The sequence below is a fragment of the Anguilla rostrata genome, chromosome 3 (genome assembly GCF_018555375.3).
Source record: "Anguilla rostrata isolate EN2019 chromosome 3, ASM1855537v3, whole genome shotgun sequence".
Taxonomy (NCBI): Eukaryota; Metazoa; Chordata; class Actinopteri; order Anguilliformes; family Anguillidae; genus Anguilla; species Anguilla rostrata.
Window position 1 is genome coordinate 67,532,801 of NC_057935.1, and position 18,924 is coordinate 67,551,724.

General features: G+C 54.3%; 1 protein-coding gene across 1 annotated transcript in view; it reads left to right on the top strand.

Annotated features, from left to right (window-relative positions):
- pard3bb (par-3 family cell polarity regulator beta b) overlaps nt 1-18,924 on the top strand; it is a 273,730-nt gene that overhangs the window by 254,043 nt on the left and 763 nt on the right. Inside the window, 2 exon segments of the mRNA XM_064329842.1 lie at nt 6,789-6,865; nt 18,562-18,924. The exon segment at nt 18,562-18,924 is cut by the window's right edge and continues 763 nt beyond it. Of these exon segments, the coding sequence (XP_064185912.1) occupies nt 6,789-6,865; nt 18,562-18,919 (435 nt within the window). The 3' untranslated portion in view covers nt 18,920-18,924.

Below are 18,924 nucleotides of genomic sequence, written 5' to 3' on the forward strand. Positions count from 1 at the left end.
AAAGTGCTCCTGTATCGCTTGTCCTCGGGCCTTTGGCTTCCAGTTACGCCGTCTGATTTAAAACCGAGTCGGGGTGGGGGGGGGGTCTGCTGCTCGGTCTGTGAAACGCGTTAAGGATGCTGCCGTGATGTAACGTGTCCTAAACGCCACACAGGGGGGTATCATGAGCGGTTATGGGGGGGAGGGGGGGGGTCCTCCTAATGCATGTTACACACGCGTTCCACGTCCCAGTCTGTCCTGTGCTTCCTGCGCTCAGCGTGAGTGACTGAGGCCGGCTTCCTCTCAGTTCAGTGTGAGAACTCGCTGGCTCCCCCTCCCCCCCCCCCTCCTCCTCCGCTCCTCTCTTAATTAAGCTGGAGAGTTTTTCAGAGCCCCGTTCAATTCTCACTCCATTCTTCATTCCCTGCGCCTCGGTCCTCCACCCCCCCCCCTCTCCAGAGAGATCGATGGGGTGCAGAAGCAGCGTTTTTCATAATCTATAGCTCACATCGTCTCTGCATGGCCAGCGCTGCACGAGAGACTCGGGTGCAAGACCAAATAGACAGAAGGGGGAAGGGGGGGGGGGTAACTGTGTGTGGGTGTGGGTGTGGGGCATGGGTGCGTGCGTGCGTGTGTGACGTGTGTGACGTGTGTCCGTGTGTCCGTGTGTGTGTGACGTGCGTGTGAGTGCTTGTGGCGTGTGTACATGCATGCCTGTGTGTGTGCTGTGTGTGTGCGTGCATGCCTGTGTGCGCGTGTGTGTGTGTGTGTGTACGTGTGGTAGACCCTCACATCCAGCTCCAGCTCTGCAGGTGATCACTTTTTGGTTCCTATGTTACATAATGACACACGTCCATATTTTGGCGATTCATTATTATAAAGGTGGCTAACGCCTTACAGAGCAAGACGCTGCAATTCGGTCTCCGTAGCGGCGGCGATGGCAGAAGTTGAGGAAGACTTCACGCGTGAGGCGGGTGGGGTGGGGGGGGGGTGGGGTGGGGGGGTGGACTGCGGCGGGTCCGAGCGAATCCGCTAAACCCGCTGTAAACCCGGCCGTGCGGAGGACGGCTCTTTGTTCAGCCAATGGCAGAGCAGCGCGCCCCCCCGGCGGGATCTGTCCGCGCAGCACATTTCAGACGGCTTAATGCAGCGGCGGCCCGGCGCTCCACCCCGCCCTGCTGATGGATTAGAGGGGGGGGGTCATTCATCAGAGCCGATATTAATAATAACCCCGCCCCCCGCCCCCCCCCCCCGTGTCAGAGCCGCGCGGCTCTTTAAATATTACCTGTCAGGAAATCTCGAGTATTTCAAGCTGCCCCCCCCCCCCGCCCCCCCCCCCCCCTCTGATAATCTGACACAGACCTCTCTCCCGGCCTTGTATTCTATTAGAGCTCCTGTGCTCCGCACTTCCTGCATATTAAATCTGTGTCCGCGCGCTTCTCCCTGTGACTCCTATAAATCACCCGCGGTTCTGTCCCGGGACGGCGTGGGGGGCGGGCGGGAAGGGGGGCGCAGGGACGCAGGGTCGCAGGGCACTGTTATGAGGGAGGTGGATTAGGAGGAGGAGGAGGAGGCGGAGGCGGGGCGGGGGCCGCCTCCTGGGAGAGAGAGAGAGTCGGAGGAGTCGGGGTGTCACTCTCTCCTGGCTGAGTCACCCCTCACTCGAGCGTCTCCTCTGCTCGCTCCGCCGTGAAATGATTTTCTTTAGGCCATTAGCTCTGGGGGAATTGGGCCCCCCGCCCCTGCGCCCCCCATCCCCAGCACACACACACACACTCTCTCATCTCTGCCCAGGCTGGAGGGGTGTGTGTGTGAGTGTGGGCATTCGCCGTGTCTGCTTCTCTCTCGCACTTTTTACAGATCGGTGTCGTAACCCCCTCTTCCAACCCCCCCTCCCCCGCCCCTCCCCCTTACTGTCCCCCTCCTCCCTCTCTCTGGGATTACCACCAGAGCCAACATTCCCCACGGCTCCGAGGGAACAGTTCAGTAATCTTCCTCCCGAATCAAAGGGCCTTGTGGGAATTGTAGTGTCAAACTCACCTGTGGTGTGGCATCATCACCCTGAGCCGCACCGCTGGAAGGATAAACTGAGGGAGGAGAGAGACCAGCGCTCCGATCCCAGATTAGAGCGCCCCCGTCCCGCAGGAAGTTAAGGATGGACAGAGGCGGATAAGAGTTCCCCGCTGGGCCTTCTCCTCTCTCTCTCCCGGTGCTGCATGGCTAGCCATTCTGACCTGCTGGTCACCTGGTCACTGCGTCCTCAGAGTCCTGTCCTCCTCCTCTCCTCTTTCTTCCTCTCTCCTCCTCTTGTCCTCTCCTCCTCTCCTCTTTCTTCCTCTCTCCTCCTCTTCTCCTCTCCTACTCTCCTCCTCTCCTCCTCTTTCTTCCTCTCTCCTCCTCCTCTCCTCCTCTTTCTTCCTCTCTCCTCCTCTTGTCCTCTCCTACTCTCCTTCTCTTTCCTCCTCTCTCCTCCTCTCTGCTCCTCTTCTCCTCTCCTACTCTCCTCCTTTCTCCTCCTCTCTCCTCCTCTCTCCTCCTCTCCTACTCTCCTTCTCTTTCCTCCTCTCTCCTCCTCTCCTACTCTCCTTCTCTCTCCTCCTCTCCTCCTCTCCTTCTCTCTGAAGTGGCAGAAGTGTCCACCGGTCTCCAGGTCTTTCTCATCCACTGCCAACGAGTGTAGAAGCGACGCTTCAGATTTCCCCTTTTTAATTACTGCTGCTTATCTGTGAGGGATAACTCCGCGCTGCAGTCCGCGCAGGCGAGGGAGATCGCAAACGCGCGGCGCGTTCAGGCGCGGTTCCGCCCTGAGAAAAGAGCCCCTTTCCCCGGCTGCACGCGAGACCGCGTTCGCCGCGGTTATACGCACGCGCGTGACCTCACACACGACCGGGAGTCCTGTGATGAATGAAAATTTAATCGCGCGTCACAATTAGGCCGTCGCCGAGAAGAAACGGCAATTAGGCCCCGTCGTGTAATTAGGCGGCGCGGAGCTGGCCGCCGAGCCCGCTGAATAAAGTCATTTGTGCGTCATTAGCCTTTAACAAGCGCCGCTTTTTTGCAGCCATCTGATTGGCTGTGCTCGGGCAGGCTGGGTAAATTCGCGGACGGACGGAGGGAGGGAGGGACGGAGGGATGGAGGGGCGGAGGTATTTGTTTTTCCCTCCTTTTCTCCGTCTGACGGGCCTAATGAAGAGAGCGGCGGTGTTGCCGTGCCGACGGTAAATCAGCGGCTGGATCCGGCGCTGACCCTGCCCCCCCCCCCCTTTTTCCCGCCGCGGTTTGTTTGTGTTTGTTCAGCCTCGGGCGCATCTGTAAATCCCCCTGATTTAATCTCTGCTGCTCCATATGCATGTCAGGAGCCGGGAGTCAGGCTGTGTGTGCATGCCCGGGGGCGGGGGAGGGCGGGGGGGGAGGGGGGGGGGAAGCTCACGGCTGCTCCACCAATCAGAGAGAAGCAGCAGCACCTGAACCGGCTCAGAAACGCCAGAGGTCCACAGCAGATCAGAATGCGTTCGTTTCCGCTGAAAGCGTCAGCGGTTGTGAACGTGTGGGGCAGCAGGTCGGCCTTGAGGACGGGGAGTTTGACCTTTGACCTCTGTGCCCGAGAACGGCCACAGGCTCACTGAGCAGGTGCAGGGAGGTGCAGTTCCACCCTTTAGCATAGGGCCTAAACGTCTGTAAAACAGCAGGGCTGTGTATATATTATATATATAGACTATTTCTGTGAGATTATTACATTACCAGATTGATTTTATCAACCAATTCTGTGCCTTATAAAATCATAAAAAACCATAAAGTAATATGCACATATTACTTTATGGTTCTTATTTTCCTTCCACATTCCTTATGTTAAGATAAAACTGTATTTCTTAGTTTAGTAACATCAAGCTGAAGAGCTCTCTTGCTGTTGTGCTTTAGGATCAGAAGCGGAACATGAGAAGGTCTGTTGGCTGCAGCTGCAGTGTGGTTTTAATGACAGTAGGCTGCTCTTCAGGCTGCAGGAGATCCTAAAGCGTTAGTGTAAGCTTCTGCCTGAATAAGAGAACCTGTTGCCTGTACAGCTGTGGAATAATAATAACCCTCAGCCCCTCTCCACTCCGCTCTGTGTATATTTCTACGCTCCAGACTATTTTTCACAAAATACTGTATCATACATCACCTGCAGTGGCTTGACAATTTAATTGAGTAGCACATTATACCCATACACACAGACGGACACACGCACACGCGCGCACATGCACACACACAGACACACACACACACATGCAAGCACTCACTCACACACACATACACACACATGCACGCACTCACACATGCACGCACTCACACACACACAGACACAAGCGCACGCACACCCACACACGCAAACACACACTCACTCATGCACAGACGCCCACACACACCCACACTCACACACACACACACACACACACAAACCGAGCTAATGGCACACGTTTCGGTGCCAGCTGTAAATTACTGTGGCTGGCTCAGTGTTTGAGAGGAGCAGAGCTGGTCATTAGCAGCTGTAAATACTCACTTTCCACTCTCCCCTCAGGTGTTCTTTCACCGGGGGGGGCGTGTGGGGGAGGTGTGTGTGGGGGGGGGGTTAGCTCGCTGCAGGGCTCGGTTGGCAGTGCCAGGGTGGAGAGGGCCAGTTTACACCGCGCCATATGCCACAGGGATGTAGCGAGCCACAGCGTTCTATGTAGCGTAGCGTACATCGCGGTGAGCCACAGTGTGTTTGTGTGACATCACGGCGAAACCACAGTGTGTTTGTGTGACGTCACGGCGTGTTTGTGTGACGTCACGGCGAAACCACAGTGTGTTTGTGTGACGTCACGGCGAGCCACGGCGTGTTTGTGTGACATCACAGCGAAACCACAGTGTGTTTGTGTGACGTCACGGCCAGCCACGGCGTGTTTGTGTGACATCACAGCGAAACCACAGTGTGTTTGTGTGACGTCACGGCGAGCCACGGCGTGTTTGTGTGACATCACAGCGAAACCACAGTGTGTTAGTGTGACATCACGGCCAGCCACGGCGTGCTTGTGTAATGGTCTCTCATAGCTGCGGCAGCGCGTTGCCTGAGAGAGTTCGCCCAGAGACGCTGGCGTGGCGAGCTGGAGGCTCTGCTCTTGAGCTCTGATCCCTGGCTGAGCGCATATGGCGGCCGTGCCCAGAGGCAGCACCCAGCCCGCCCCACCCCCCCCACCACCTGCATGCCTTACCGCCACGCTCTGCCTTCTGAGCCGCGAGCCGGCCGTCCTGCATGCGTACGGAGCCTGTCTGTGCTCTGTGTGCGCTGTTCATCTGTAATAACATGTTATAACATGTGTGTAGATGCTCTATAGCAGTGGCAGCCAGCCCTGTTCCTGGATCTCTGCCATCCTGTGGGTTTTCATTTCAACCCTAATTTGGCACACCTGAGTGTACTCATTAGCAGCTCAGTGCAGACCTTTAGGGATGGAGTGAAACCCTACAGGACGATAGATCTCCAGGAACAGGGCTGTTGCCACTGCTGTGTAGTGTTACGCACTCTGTGTATGATGTCATATAACGTAGCCATGAGGGTTAGCACAAATGTTCTATTCAGAAAATGTGATACAGGAAAATGTATTTTTGAAATATCTGCTGAAATGTGTCCGTGATTTGTCACCCTGAGGGAGAGTGAAAGAGGAGCGAGATAAGGAGAGATGAGAGAGGAATAGAGGGAGATGAGGGGAGGAGAGAGAGTGAGAGTGAGTATGAGGGAGGGAGAGGGAGAGTGTGGCAGAGAGAGAGAGAGAGATTCTGTGGAAACGTGCAATCCTCCGTCACAGTCTGGATGATTTTGGCTGCTGTCCCGGGCCCCTCAGTCGCCCCTGTCCCGCGGTGATGGGTCTCCAGTGCCGCTCTCTCTGAGGCGCGGGGCTCGGCGGTTAAAAAGGAGGCGGTTAAAATGCAGCGGGGGGGTCCTGTGCCGTTACGGGCGTGGCTGAGGACGGGGCGCATTGAGACGGATGCCGCCATTTTCTTCACGCGGCCCTGGGAGAGAGAGAGAGTGAGAGGGAGAGAGGGAGGGAGGGGGGAGCCGCCTTCCCATAATGCACTGACCTTCACCTGCGAGGGGCGCCTAAATCTGCCGTCGGGATTTCTCCGCGGACATCGTGGCGGCGTTTATCACTCAGTAACGTCGTACTCATCTGTCTGCGCTCGCTTTGAAATGTCGCTCATCATTTCATCTTCTCATAATGAATAAGAATCCTTTCTTCTTCTTTTTTTTATTCGTAGGTTTTCATTCAGCGACTGAATGTGCAATAAGTACCAGAGAGGAAAAGCTCTTTTATAATGGAAAGTTAAGATCTTTTTTGGGGGGGGGGGGGGGGAGCTCATTGAAACCAATATTAAGTTTCTCTCTGGTTTGAATTGGGGGGATTAGGCAGTTCGGTAGGGCGGGCGGGAGATTGGTTATCACATGAGAGGGGGTGGAGGTAATCTGGCTCTTCCTCTGGCTGGTTGGTGGGGGTTTAGGGGGGTTTGGGGTGAGGGTTGTTACAGCTTAACTCAAGGCTCAGGCCCCCCTCAAATACCACCCAAAAATAAATCCCCCTGTAAGCGGTACCAGACCCTCCCCAGTGGGCCCCTTTCCCTCTGTCCGCCATTAGAGTAGCAGTATTACCCGAACGAGAGGTCAGATCGCTTCCTCAGTGCTGCATAGAAGCCCACGGAACAGCCTGTAGGGCTGGGGGGTGGGCAGAGGGGCTCCCCAAAACCCCACCCCCTCACCCCGTCATGACTAACCCTCGCCCTTGTGCTTCTATCCCTGACAGATGGCAGTGAGGGGGCAGGACGGCCGGTTGGCACCGCGGTACGAGGACGTGGAGCGACAGTACGCCTCCTTGCCCAGGTAAGCCCCCGTCTGTGGGGGGGGGGGGTGCGGCAGTACACCTTGCTGCCTAGGTTAGCCTCCGTCTGTGGGGGGAGGGAGGAGCGGGGAGAGGGGGGGAGGCAGTACGCCCCCCTACCCAGGTAAGCCCCCCGTCTCCGCCTGTCTGCTGGGGGGAGGGGGGAGCGTGGAGCGGGGAGGAGGGGGGCAGGGCTTCCCCCTTCTCAGAGTGCAGAGTAATCCTCTTTAAGGCTCATAATTAAATCTGGAGTGTTTGCCTGGCGAGGCCCTCATCCCAGGAATCCACCTGATCCCCTCCCCGGAGAGTCCCCGCGCAGACGCTGGGGTGCGAGGCGATATCTGCGCTCATCTCTCAGACAGAACAGGGCCGTGCTGTAACCCGACCCCCCCCCCTCCCGTACCCCACGCACCCCCCCCCCCATGCACCCCCCCCGCGTCTCGGGGACCGTGTGGTTTCCTCGTTAGCCGCGGCCCGCTAACTGGCGCGTGCAAAGCAAACACAGCTCAGACCAGAAGGTAAATACGGCGCATGAATAATGCACTGTGCGAGTTTGGGACCCTATATCCCCCCCCCCCCCAAACCCCCACTCCTCAAACCCCCCACCTCCTGCTGCGGCTTCACAGGTTATGGGCTTCTCACGCGTGGGACCAAACCCGCCAAACCGCCGTCCTCATGAGAGAGAACCCGGTGAGAAACCGCGCCCTTTTAGCCGTAGCCAAAGCCCGGACCTCTGGGGTGAGGGGGGCTGCGTCAGGACGAGCCCTCTTCAGCGTGTTCCCGAAATAAAGCGCGACTCTGATGAATCCGCCATCGCCGCCGCCGCCGCCTCAGATCCCCCCGGAGCATCGGTGACCCCCCCCCCCCGGCTCTAGAAGTGCGTTTGCGGGTCCTCTTATGGACCTTGGGGGTGTTGAGGCTGGAACCCCAGGGTGGGAGCCGCAATGATTGGAGTTTTTGTGTTTCCTTTCAATCAGCTGCCAATTAGGGCCTTGAGAACCAGGTGTGTGGACTCTTCAGCCAATCAGTGACCTAAATATGAAACACTTGTGCTAAGAATACCCTAAAAATCAGCAGACACTGCAGCCCCCCGGGGACTGGAGTGTGACCCCTGTGCTCTGTGCAGACACAGAGGGGAACCCTTGGGAACCCTGTCTTTCTGAGAGCGTACGGGCGGGTTCTGTGTGTGATGTCAGAGCTCTGGTCACTATCCTCTGCTCATTCCTTCTATGCGATGCGTAAATGGGGAAATAGCGGCATTTTGCTGCCATTTTGGTTGCGAAAGAAAAGGAAGGATCTTTGAATCCCAGCTTTTCTGGCAAGCCCTTTTCCCAAAAGCAACTCTCGTCCCAGTGCCACACGTTTTATTATGGGTGACCATCATTTAATCCATACGTACTGTAATTGTAACAGTGATTGTGGTGCGCTTAGTTAAATTGTATTTTAATAAAATTGTTAGATTGGTCAATTGCAATCAGCATTTGATATGATTTCCATTCATTCACTCAGTAATAATTTGAGTGTTTGTGTAAAAAAATAAAAAAAAAACTGTCTGATTCCTCCCCCCCCATCCCCCTCTTTTTATTGCTTTTGTCGTGTAGAAGCTGGCGCTTGTGTATTTAGCCAGGTCACCGTTGGTGCCGAGCTTGTGTGTTCAGTGAGGTCAGTGTTTGTTCAGTTATCTGCTCAAGGTCAGAAACACTTTGAGCCAATCAAAGTTCAAAGTCAGGGGTGGGGGTGGGGGTGGGGGTTGGGGGGGGTACAGTTAATTCCCTCTGTGACCCCTCTGTCTGGAGTCCGTGACCGAGATGTTTATTGACGATTACTGAACATCTGGAACAGAGCAACCCCATTAGTCTCCCTCTGCACCCTTGTTATGGGCACAGTGGGTCCTGCAAAAGGTCTCTCAGTAGATAATTAACCATTATCCATGATTATTAGCAATTATTCATACCCATTATCGTTAGTGTTTGTGATATTGTGCTCCACTGGTAGGACAGGGTGTAGCGATATTGTTGTTCTTTTTCTTCCTGTAGAATGAATGAAAGGCCATTACTTGGAAATGAGGAAAAAAAAAACATTTAAATACCATGTAAACTGGCAGAGAAAGAGGGGTCCATGTACAGAGAAAGAGGGGTACGTGCACACAGAGAGAGGGGTACATGCACAGAGAGAGGGGTACATGCACAGAGAGAGGGGTACATGCACACAGAAAGAGGGGTACATGTACAGAGAGAGGGGTACATGTACAGATAAAGAGGGGTACATGTACAGAGAGAGGGGTACATGTACAGAGAGAGGGGTACATGTACAGATAAAGAGGGGTACATGTACAGAGAGAGGGGTACATGCACAGAGAGAGGGGTACATGCACACAGAAGTGAAAATGAGTCCAAGCCGCTGCCGGGGACTGTTGATGTGAGACTGAGACTGTCACATTTTCATTGTCCTGTCTTTGCTGTGTTGCTGTGGCAACCAGCACCCTCCATCTGTGGCATGGCAGCCTGCTTCGCTGGCGTGTGTGTGCACACTCACACACACACACACGCACTTACACACACGCACATACACGTGTACGTACACAAACATACGCGCACACACACTCACACACGCATGCACACACACACACACACCCTCTCACACTCACACGCGCACACACACACACCCTCTCACACTCACACGCGCACACACACACACCCTCTCACTCTCTCACACACACACACACACACACACACTCACACAGACGCAGACGAACACACATGTGGACGCAGACACACGTATGTTCAGCTGGTGCTGTGCCACCGTGCGGGTGCTGGGTAAAAGCACCCAGTTAGTGCCCGTGTTAAATGATGACAGCACCACACCCAGTCTGACGAGGACCGTCCAGACTGGCATTCGTACCCGCGCCACGGAACACGGAGAGAGGCCTCTCCTCCTGGCACGGCTTCTGGGCGGAGCCACCGCTCCCCCCCCCGCCCCCCCCTCACCCCCACCCCACCCCACCCCACCCAAGAGGGCAGCCAGGCGAGAGGGATGGGTCCTGTGTGTCCGATCAGCTGTGAAATGTGAGCCTCAACGCAGCCTGGGCCCCAATCAGGCCCTTAACCGCGCGAGCGTGACTTTCATTAGGGGCCAACCTCATTTAACGCGCTGGAGCTCTCCCGCACTCTAGAGCCCCCACCAGAGTCCCCCACTCCAGAGCCCCCTCCAGAGCCCCCCCCCCCCCCAGAGTACCCCTCTAGAGCCCCCCCCCCAGAGTACCCCTCCAGAGCCCCCCCCCTCCAGAGCCCCCTCCACAGCCCCCCCCCCCCAGAGCCCCCCTTTAGAGTCCCCTTCCAGAGCCCCCCCCCACCAGAGCCCCCCTCCAGAGCCCCAGCCAGCGGCCCGTTACAGGTGGCGGGGGGCGAGTGTTGGGGCCAGCGGTTTAATGAAAGCCGGGTTAATTTATCGCCGTTTACCGGTAACCGGCCGCGTCGCCAGTCCTCAGGATCACCCGGCGGAATGTTCTAGAAACGCCGCCATTTGTCAGGGCTTTTTTTTTCTTTTTCTTCCCCGAGGCCCCACTTCAAAGGCTCTGAGACGTTACTCAAAACAGGTGCTGACCTTCAGAATTCCTGGGCCCCCCCCTCTGGGTGCGATTTCTCCTCATACAGACAGGAATTCAGTCAGAGCAGAGACCTCCAGTGCTATTTCTGTTTCCGTGCCGACCGGCACACAGAAAGCCCGCCCGCTCTTAACCTACTCACACCTGTACTGCCTCGATCCAGGCCTCCACCGGCACATCCATCAGGCATTCCTCCACGGCTCCCCCCCCCTCGTCCCCCCCCACCCCCCCGTCTGGAACCCACACGGCCTTACTGACCTGTTCTCAAGCGAACCCCTGAGACCGTGTGAGAAGTGTGTTTCAGTAAGATGTATTCTGAGAGAGTATCACAGGTCCAGTATGTCAGATTTGAGTTTATAATCAAAGATGAGTCTGACCCTCTCAATAGAGCAGAAGGATACTACAACATTCACTCACTGTCTTCATTAATAGTAATATCACATCATTCATTATTTCAGCCACCTTTTTGTAGTGTGGTTTAATGTTTCACAAGGCTAAAAACATGCAGTCAGGGTACAGATAGTGGTTCACATGTTTGTTTACATCGTAAACAACACTTCACAAAGTACCAAAAGTTAGTTAGTTAGTTGTTGGATTTTATTTTTTTCAAGACGCTATCTGTTAACTAGCCCGCCTGAAGCTACTATGTAGCTATTTACTCTGTAGTTTGCTGAGTCTCTTGTAACTTGCTAATAATCTAATGTTAAATCAGTCAGTGAATATAATACCTAAAAACAAATGTGTGATCTGTATTAATTACACAAATTTAACAAGCGACAAAAAAAAAAATTGTCTGAACGTGTCCATCATCCTTGTAGAAAATAGCGTGCAACCTTCTGGAGTGACAGGAGTGTCTCGTTTTGGGGGCGTCTCTGCCTCAATGTTTAGCCAAAAATCGGTTGTCAAGTTTGAAGTGTTAGCTGAAGTAAATGATGTCACGCGTGGGGCTGTTCCTGTCGGAGGCTGGACTGGTTGTATTCTTCACGGACGTCTTTGGCCTCTTTATATTTCCACGAGAAGTCGCCGGTCGCGTCTCGCCTGCTCTCTCACGTTTTGTTTTTTTTTTTGGTTTTTCCGCTGGCGTGAACGACCCCCGTCGCAGTCTGGCGGTAATCCGATTGGCCGGCGCGGTTAGCGCTCACGGTGTATATGGAGGTGCTGTGAGAAATCGCACCCTTCTGTGCTCACTGTGCGTGAGGTGGGAACCCCGCCATCTGATATCCTCACAGAAACAAACCCAGACTCGAGTCTTGGTAAATGGTAAATGGACTGCATTTATATAGCGCTTTTATCCAAAGCGCTTTACAATTGATGCCTCTCATTCGCCAGAGCAGTTAAGGGTTAGGTGTCTTGCTCGGGGACACTTCGACACACCCAGGGCGGGGTTTGAACCGGCAACCCTCCGACTGCCAGACAATCTTACCTCCTGAGCTATGTCACCCCTGGTCTTCTCCAAGACCGAGCGTCTCATCCGTATTAAAACATTTTTTAAAGTAAGCGAAATGTTTGGGGTTTTTTTTTTTTTGCCTTGTATTGGTGAGTCTAGAAACTCGATTGTAAGGACAATGAAATAGGAGTTGGGTGCTTTTGAGTGCCAAAATTTCCCTGTAAAATAGCACTTTCTAGTATATGTGTGCTCTTCTGTCTCTGGTTTCCTTGTTAATCTCATAGTAACATATAAATCACACTGTAGCTGCTTATATTGGCTGTGACTGCTTTCCTGTCCTTCTCTCCCATCTTATTACACCAGTACCCAGCCAGTCAGCTAGTCAGCCACTCAGCCACTCAGTCAGTCAGTCAGTCAGTTAGCCTGTCCATAGCTACACTACCAGTTCTATGGCTTCCTCTTCCACTATCAGCACGATTCAAAGCCTCCAATTAAAAGCCAGCAGCTGTGATGGCCCGGAATCCCATGATCCTCTTGGTGAAATGCAGTGATGTCATGTGACCCCTCGGGGTCACTAGGACGCGTGTGAGGTGAGGTCCAGTGGTGTATCGTTCCCTCGGACAGCTGAACCAATAAGCCCCCTCCCCCAGATCCCCCCCCACCCTGCCCTCATCAGGGTGTCTGGGAGAAGTGTGACGTGCCCAGGTGCACCCTGGGAACCTGAAGCGGCGTTTGGCGGAAACGCTAAGACCGACTGTTCAGTGGTGTATTTATATCACTGTCCACACTCCTTTCCAACTGACGTTTTTCAGCCCTGATGGATGACAGAACCACTTTTTCTTTCATCATTTAAAAAAAAAAAAACTTTTGTCTTTTATTGCTCCATTGTTTTGGTGGCTGTTGTGTCCCAAGTAAATAAAATGGCGGAGTTATTTCCCGGGTAACTTCGTTATTTTTGAAACGGAGCGAACGTAATAAAATCAGCTTTTGGGAATGGAAACTCCGTTACCTCAACTTTCATGTGCTGAGTGCTAAAGTGTTTAATGGAAGCCAAGTTGCTGAAAAAGACTCTCGCTTTTTCAACACAATGTTTTTTAAAAATGAAATTTACGACTGTAAGCAGAACAAAAGACAAAGCGAAAAGGCCTGAAATCTGCGCAAAAAAAAAAAAAGGTCCATTTCTCACTTTGGAAGTAAAAATCAAATCTGAAGTCCTCGCAGTCGGTCGTCCGTCGCGGCGCTTAAATGAGAAACGCTCGGTTACAAACAGAAGACGCGGAGCGGCTCGGGCGAAAGGCGCCTCTTTGGTACCGTTTACGTTCTGTCTCCTGGAACGCGTCCTCGCCAAAACCCGAAATGTGTGTTTTTTGAAACTTGAAAGCGCAGTTCGGAATTTACCCTCGTTATTACCACTGCTGAGAGGTGTCATGAAGCAAAAAAAAAACATAATCGCTGCTCCTCTCCGTGATGCTGCTTTCGATAATCGCTGCAGGGTTTATTCCAAACCTCTCATTATTCAGTTGGAGGACATCCAGGGAGGCGGGGTCTTGTCCAAGGGCAGTGTGGATGTAACGGTGCAGCCATTCTGAGCGATAGAGGTTTCACGCGTCGTCCTTCAGTTACACGATTGTTCACGGCAGCACAATGTGCTGCCTTTTAAATAGTGGTAGTTTAACTAATTTAAATGAAAGTTAACTAGGCAGGGCATTAGCGTCCAATTCTTGGTGGCAAATTGCTGTCAGAGGTAGCTAATTTACATTACATTCATTTGGCAGGCACTTTTATGCAAAGCGACGGACAGTAAGTGCACACCGAAGGTCATTGCAACAGCTACAAAACACCGATCCGATAAGGTACAATACCCATTACGTTACAGTTATTTATAGCTATGAACACATTAAGTCCGGTTCACGCGGCAAGCGTAGGCTGGCTAGGCCAGAACGTTACGGCAAGCCAAACTGGGAGGCATGACGACGAGCCACAACATGGAAATAACGGTACGAGTGCGATAAAGGTGGTGGATGGAGACACAAGTGTGGCATGGAAGTGCTAGAGGATTAAGATGGGATTCAAGTGATAAGAGCGATCTTAGATTGGGAGTGCCCTGCAGAGCAGTGACAGTTAGTCCGGGGACAGTCAGAAGAGATGTGTCTTCAGACCACGGCGGAAGATGGGCAATGACCGAGCGGTTCACAGAGGAGCTATTTGATATTTCTCGATAGAGAGGGAGGGATCCAGCCGGACTTTAGTGTTTTTTCAAATTCCTTCACTATACTGGAAGATCTTTACAGTATGTAGACACCAGGGAGACCACACAGTTTGATCATAAGTAGTTTCGAAGCAGTCATTCACTTATTTCAAGCGTCTGAGCAGCATACATTTTTACTCTCAACAACATCTTGATCACAGGGTGGTAAGTTTTTGTTTTTGTTGAGGATGAGGTTTTCTCGATGCGTTCCTCTCTGCTTCCTGCCTCCACAACACGCCCGTTTGACTTAGATATTCATCGCTGTCATGCTGAGCGTTAGTGGGGCAGCCCCAAGTCTGTTCGTTTCTGTACCATATGATCAGTGGGTAGATAAATTTACCGTTTGAAAGTTCCCCCTTCTCTGATGGGGAGTTCCCTTTTTATGTAATTGGAGGTTTGTCCATCTTATTACGCTTGTCTTGTTGTTTGTAGGGTAGAGTCCGTGTTTTTTTGGGGGTTGGGGGGAGTCACTTCAAACGGAAGTTTATGTTCAGCCTATCTTGACTTATCTAAACACCATCTCAGCTTGTCGCCTAGTTCCCGGTTAGTGCATCCCTTTCCGTATAGCACTCCACTCATATCTAATGGGCGTTTGCGTGTTCTGTCGTTCTTGTTACTCAAACAGGTGCTCTCTTAACATGTTTATCTTGACAGTAACTATCCATAAAGCAACATTCCAGCCTCCCTTGATGCTAGTATAAAACTTATGACCACAAAAAAAATAATAATAAAAAACTTTTTTTTTTTTTGGATGACGAACATTTTGCCCGTCACCACGGAGGACACGGAATGTGAAAGCAGTGATTCTGCGGCGTTCCCCGAAGTAACTGAGAGGCGGCGTTTATTCGACAGCAGTGTTTATTCATTCACACACACACACACACACACACACACACACTCTCGCTCTCTCTGCTCAAGGCCGCTGCTCGTACGCTCAGACACGGCGGCCTTTTGAGGAGACGCCGCCGTAGCGCTTCGCTTGTTGGCGGGCCCTTCATGATACGATATGTCACTGCGCTACTGCTGACAGTCTGGGCTGCCATTGTGTGTGTGTTTTTTTTTTTTCCTCGTTCCTTTCTTCTTTTCCCGCGTTGTGAGAGAGAACTTCTTACTTCTCAGCGTATCGCACTTCACAGTCTGAGCCTTTCAGAAGCGGCGGCTTTGATTCCACAACGTGTGAATCGGGTCAAAGCGTTTCCGTGCGCTTTTTTAAAAGTCCACAGGTTAGCCGCCTGGACGTAGCCTGGCCGGGTCTGCCCGTGGGTTAGCCGTGTGGACGTAGCCTGGCCGGGTTGCCCGTGCGTTAGCCGTGTGGACGTAGCCTGGCCGGGTTTGCCCGTGGGTTAGCCGCCTGGACGTAGCCTGGCTGGGTTTGCCTGCGGGTTAGCCGCCTGGACGTAGCCTGGCCGGGTTTGCCCGTGGGTTAGCCGCCTGGACGTAGCCTGGCCGGGTTTGCCTGTGGGTTAGCCGCCTGGACGTAGCCTGGCTGGGTCTGCCTGCGGGTTAGCCGCCTGGACCCAGCCTGACTGGGTTAGCTGTGTGGATGTAGCCTAGCTGGTTTAGCTGTGTGGATGTAGCCTAGCTGGGTCTGCCCGCGGGTTAGCTGTGTGGATGTAGCTTGGCCTTCTCTCTCTGAGCTGCAGAGATGGCTGCTGCCAGCTGTTCAGCAGAGAGCGGTTTTCGGTGGAGAGAGAGAGGGAGGGAGAGAGGGAGGGAGGGGAAATTAGGAATGTAACTGCATTTCCTCCAAACTCCTCTGGCAGGTGCAAGCTGCCTCGTTGACAAAAAGGGAATTCTTCTTCATCGGCATAAATGGGCAAGCATTCCCGACTCCGCCCACCCCCCCCACCCCCACATCGGCAGTGCTGGGGTGGGGTGGTAATGATGGGGTTGCGAGTCTGAATGATTACATCCGATTCGATTAACCCATTTCCTGCCTTCCACTGTTCAGCCCTGCCAGCGGCCAGCCATCTGTCCCACAGAGCAGCACACCAGGCCCAGCCTGGGCCCACCTGCACTGCTCTGAGTGACCCTGTTAAACTGCGGAGATACAGGGGGCTACGACTCTGTGTGTGTGTGCATGCGTGACTCTGCGTGTGTGTATGGGTGTGTGTGTGTATGTATCTGTGCGTGCATGCGTGTGTGTGTGTGTGCTGCTGTGTTTGTTGTGGGGAGGTGTGTGTGTGTGTGGTGTGTGTGTGCGTGTGTGTTGGTGTGTGTGTGGTTTGGGTTGGTGGGGCGGGTGGGTGTGTGTGTGTGTGTGGGGTGAGGTGTGGGTGTGTGCGTGTACGTGTGTGTGTGTGTGTGTGTGTGTGTGTATATGTATCTGTGTGTATGTGTGTGTGTGTGTGTGTGTGTTGTATGTATATGTGTGTAGGGAGGCCCTCGCTGGTCGGTTTATAGGAGCAGGTCTCCAGCCTCACAGTCAGTAATCCACAGCTGCTGCTCCAGGCTCACAGAGTTCCCAAACGCAGCATTCCACCGACATACCCAAACCACCACCCTTTCTCTCACCCCCCCCAACCACCCGTACCCCCAACCCCCACTAACACCCCCCCCGCACCAGCTACTGCCACGCAGTGCCGTCTCTGCGGGTTCGAGGCAGAGTCTGTGTACATTTTCAGCAGACTCGTTGTTGACCTGTTCTGTCTGAGCGCAGACGTGTCTGAGAGAGCTCCCCCCCCCCCCCCCCCCCCCGTTTGGGTGGCCTTCAGCTCGTTCGGCAGCCAGGTGTTGAGCACGGGGCGGGGGGGAGGCGGGGGGGCGAGGGGGGGCGGCCGTGGCGGTAATCCATGGCGGTAATGATCTCTGTGGCCTTCATCCGTCTCTCTCTCTCTCTCTCTCTCTCTCTCTCCCCCGCTTCCTTATCTGTGTTCTGGAAGCGGGTGACATCAGAGAGGCCTGGGCCAATAACCTTGGGGATGACAGACAGACAGGTGGGTGGGGCAAAGCGGGCGGGGCGGGATGGGGCAGGCAGGCACACCTGACAGATGCCCCGCCGTTTGGGTGGTCGGGGCCAGGGGCGGATTAAAGCGTGCGCTGATGCTTTTCAGGAATGCCTGCTTCCTCCTCCTCCTCCTCCTCCTACCACCTCCCTCTCTCTGGGAGGGGTGTGGGGGGGTGAGGTAGTCCAGGCAACCCTCCCCAGCGAGCACCGCCACCGCGTCGTTCCCACGGCCGTGAGGTTTGCCGAACGTTGGAGCGTAACGCCGAAGGGGGGGGGGGGACCCCTGTGCAGAGCCCCCACCCGCAGGACACACCCACATTAATCAGCACCCAATGAACCGGAAACCTGCTAGCACACATACATGCTAGCCACACGGGTACCTTTGTGGGGCTGTGGTTGAAATTTTAAAATGAATAAATACAGTTAGTTCTCCTCAGAGCCTGTCTCCCTGTCACTCATGGAGACCCCGCTGATCCCCCCCCCCATGCCTAATCCTCTTAGGGTCTACGTGGGCGTTCTGGTGGGGTGCACCTGAGGTGTAGCGTGACCGACGCCTTAAACTGGTGTGCCCCGCCCAGTCCCAGTGGCGCTTGGCAGTTGGTGGTTTTGCGAGCTGGAAAAATTCGGACCGCGCTGTGAAACGTGACCCCGTCCTGAGTTAGCGGCTCGGCTAGCTTTCCGTTAGGGGGTAAGTTTATCCTTGATCGTTTGGACTGATGGAACCAGCGCCGCGCGTGGCTCTTAACCACGGGTTCGAGCACTGCCCATCCCCCCCCCGCCCCCCGAGCCCAGCCCCACCCTCCTCCCTCCTCTCAGCCCGAGCTCTGATCCTGCCTAAAACCAGCACCTTCACTAAACGGGGGTCACACAGACGCTCCGGGAATTACAGCGGGCCCGATCTGCACTGAGCCCTGCTACGGCTAAATACACTAATAGAGAGATGTGGGCTCAGTGACTTAATGCCTGGGGAACATGTGAAGACCCACCGGAATGCCACTCACCACCTGCTGGCCCAGGTGCTCCCCCCGGCCCCCCTGCAACAGAACCTGTATCTCCTGGGAGCGAGTGAGCGAGCGAGCGAGAGAGAGAGGGAGGCCGCTCTTTTACAGTGGTGGAGCTGTGCACCGTTTTCCACGAAGGAATAAATGTGGATGTTTAATTTGTACTCTGAACTCTTTCTTATTTAAAATGTGGAAGCCATTTTCAGGGTGCGAAATTAACACCAGCCACCAGCCAAATGCTGGTAAATTCTAATTGTGGTGGCTAGTAAGTTAAGTCAGTTTGCTTACCCCTTTTGGAAATAACCACCAATCATTTGGTTCTGTTCTATATGTCTTTTTGCCCAGTAAAACAGTGAAACTGGCTGGTAACCTTTGGGATGCCCCAGTCACTCTGGCCAGTGGACAGAGAAGTTAGGTTCCTGCCCTGCATTCATTTAGCATTAGATCGCAAACTCGAAAGAGCATTATTCAGCCAGCCTAACATTACCGTTGTTTATGTTCTTTTTTGCAGACGGGGGCCAATGGATCCAAACGACTACCCCATGCAGCCCTGGGGGGGTCACCGAGAGCCTGCCCACTACCCCGCCCCCCAGGGGGGCTACCCCAGCTACCCCGCCCGAGATAACTACCCCCCGCGCGGGGCGGAGCGGCGAGGGGCGGACCCCCGGCAGGGCGACCCCGGGTACTACCCCCCCGCGCCCCAGCAGCGGGGGCCCCTGCGGCAGGACGTGCCCCCCTCCCCCCCGCTCCCGCTGCGGGCGCCGCGCTACGACACCATGAACCGCGGGGGGTACCGGAACGCCAGCCCCGACCGCTACGCGTACGCGGACGGCCGCAACCCGGACCCCCGGCAGACCGCCGCGGTGTAGCCGAA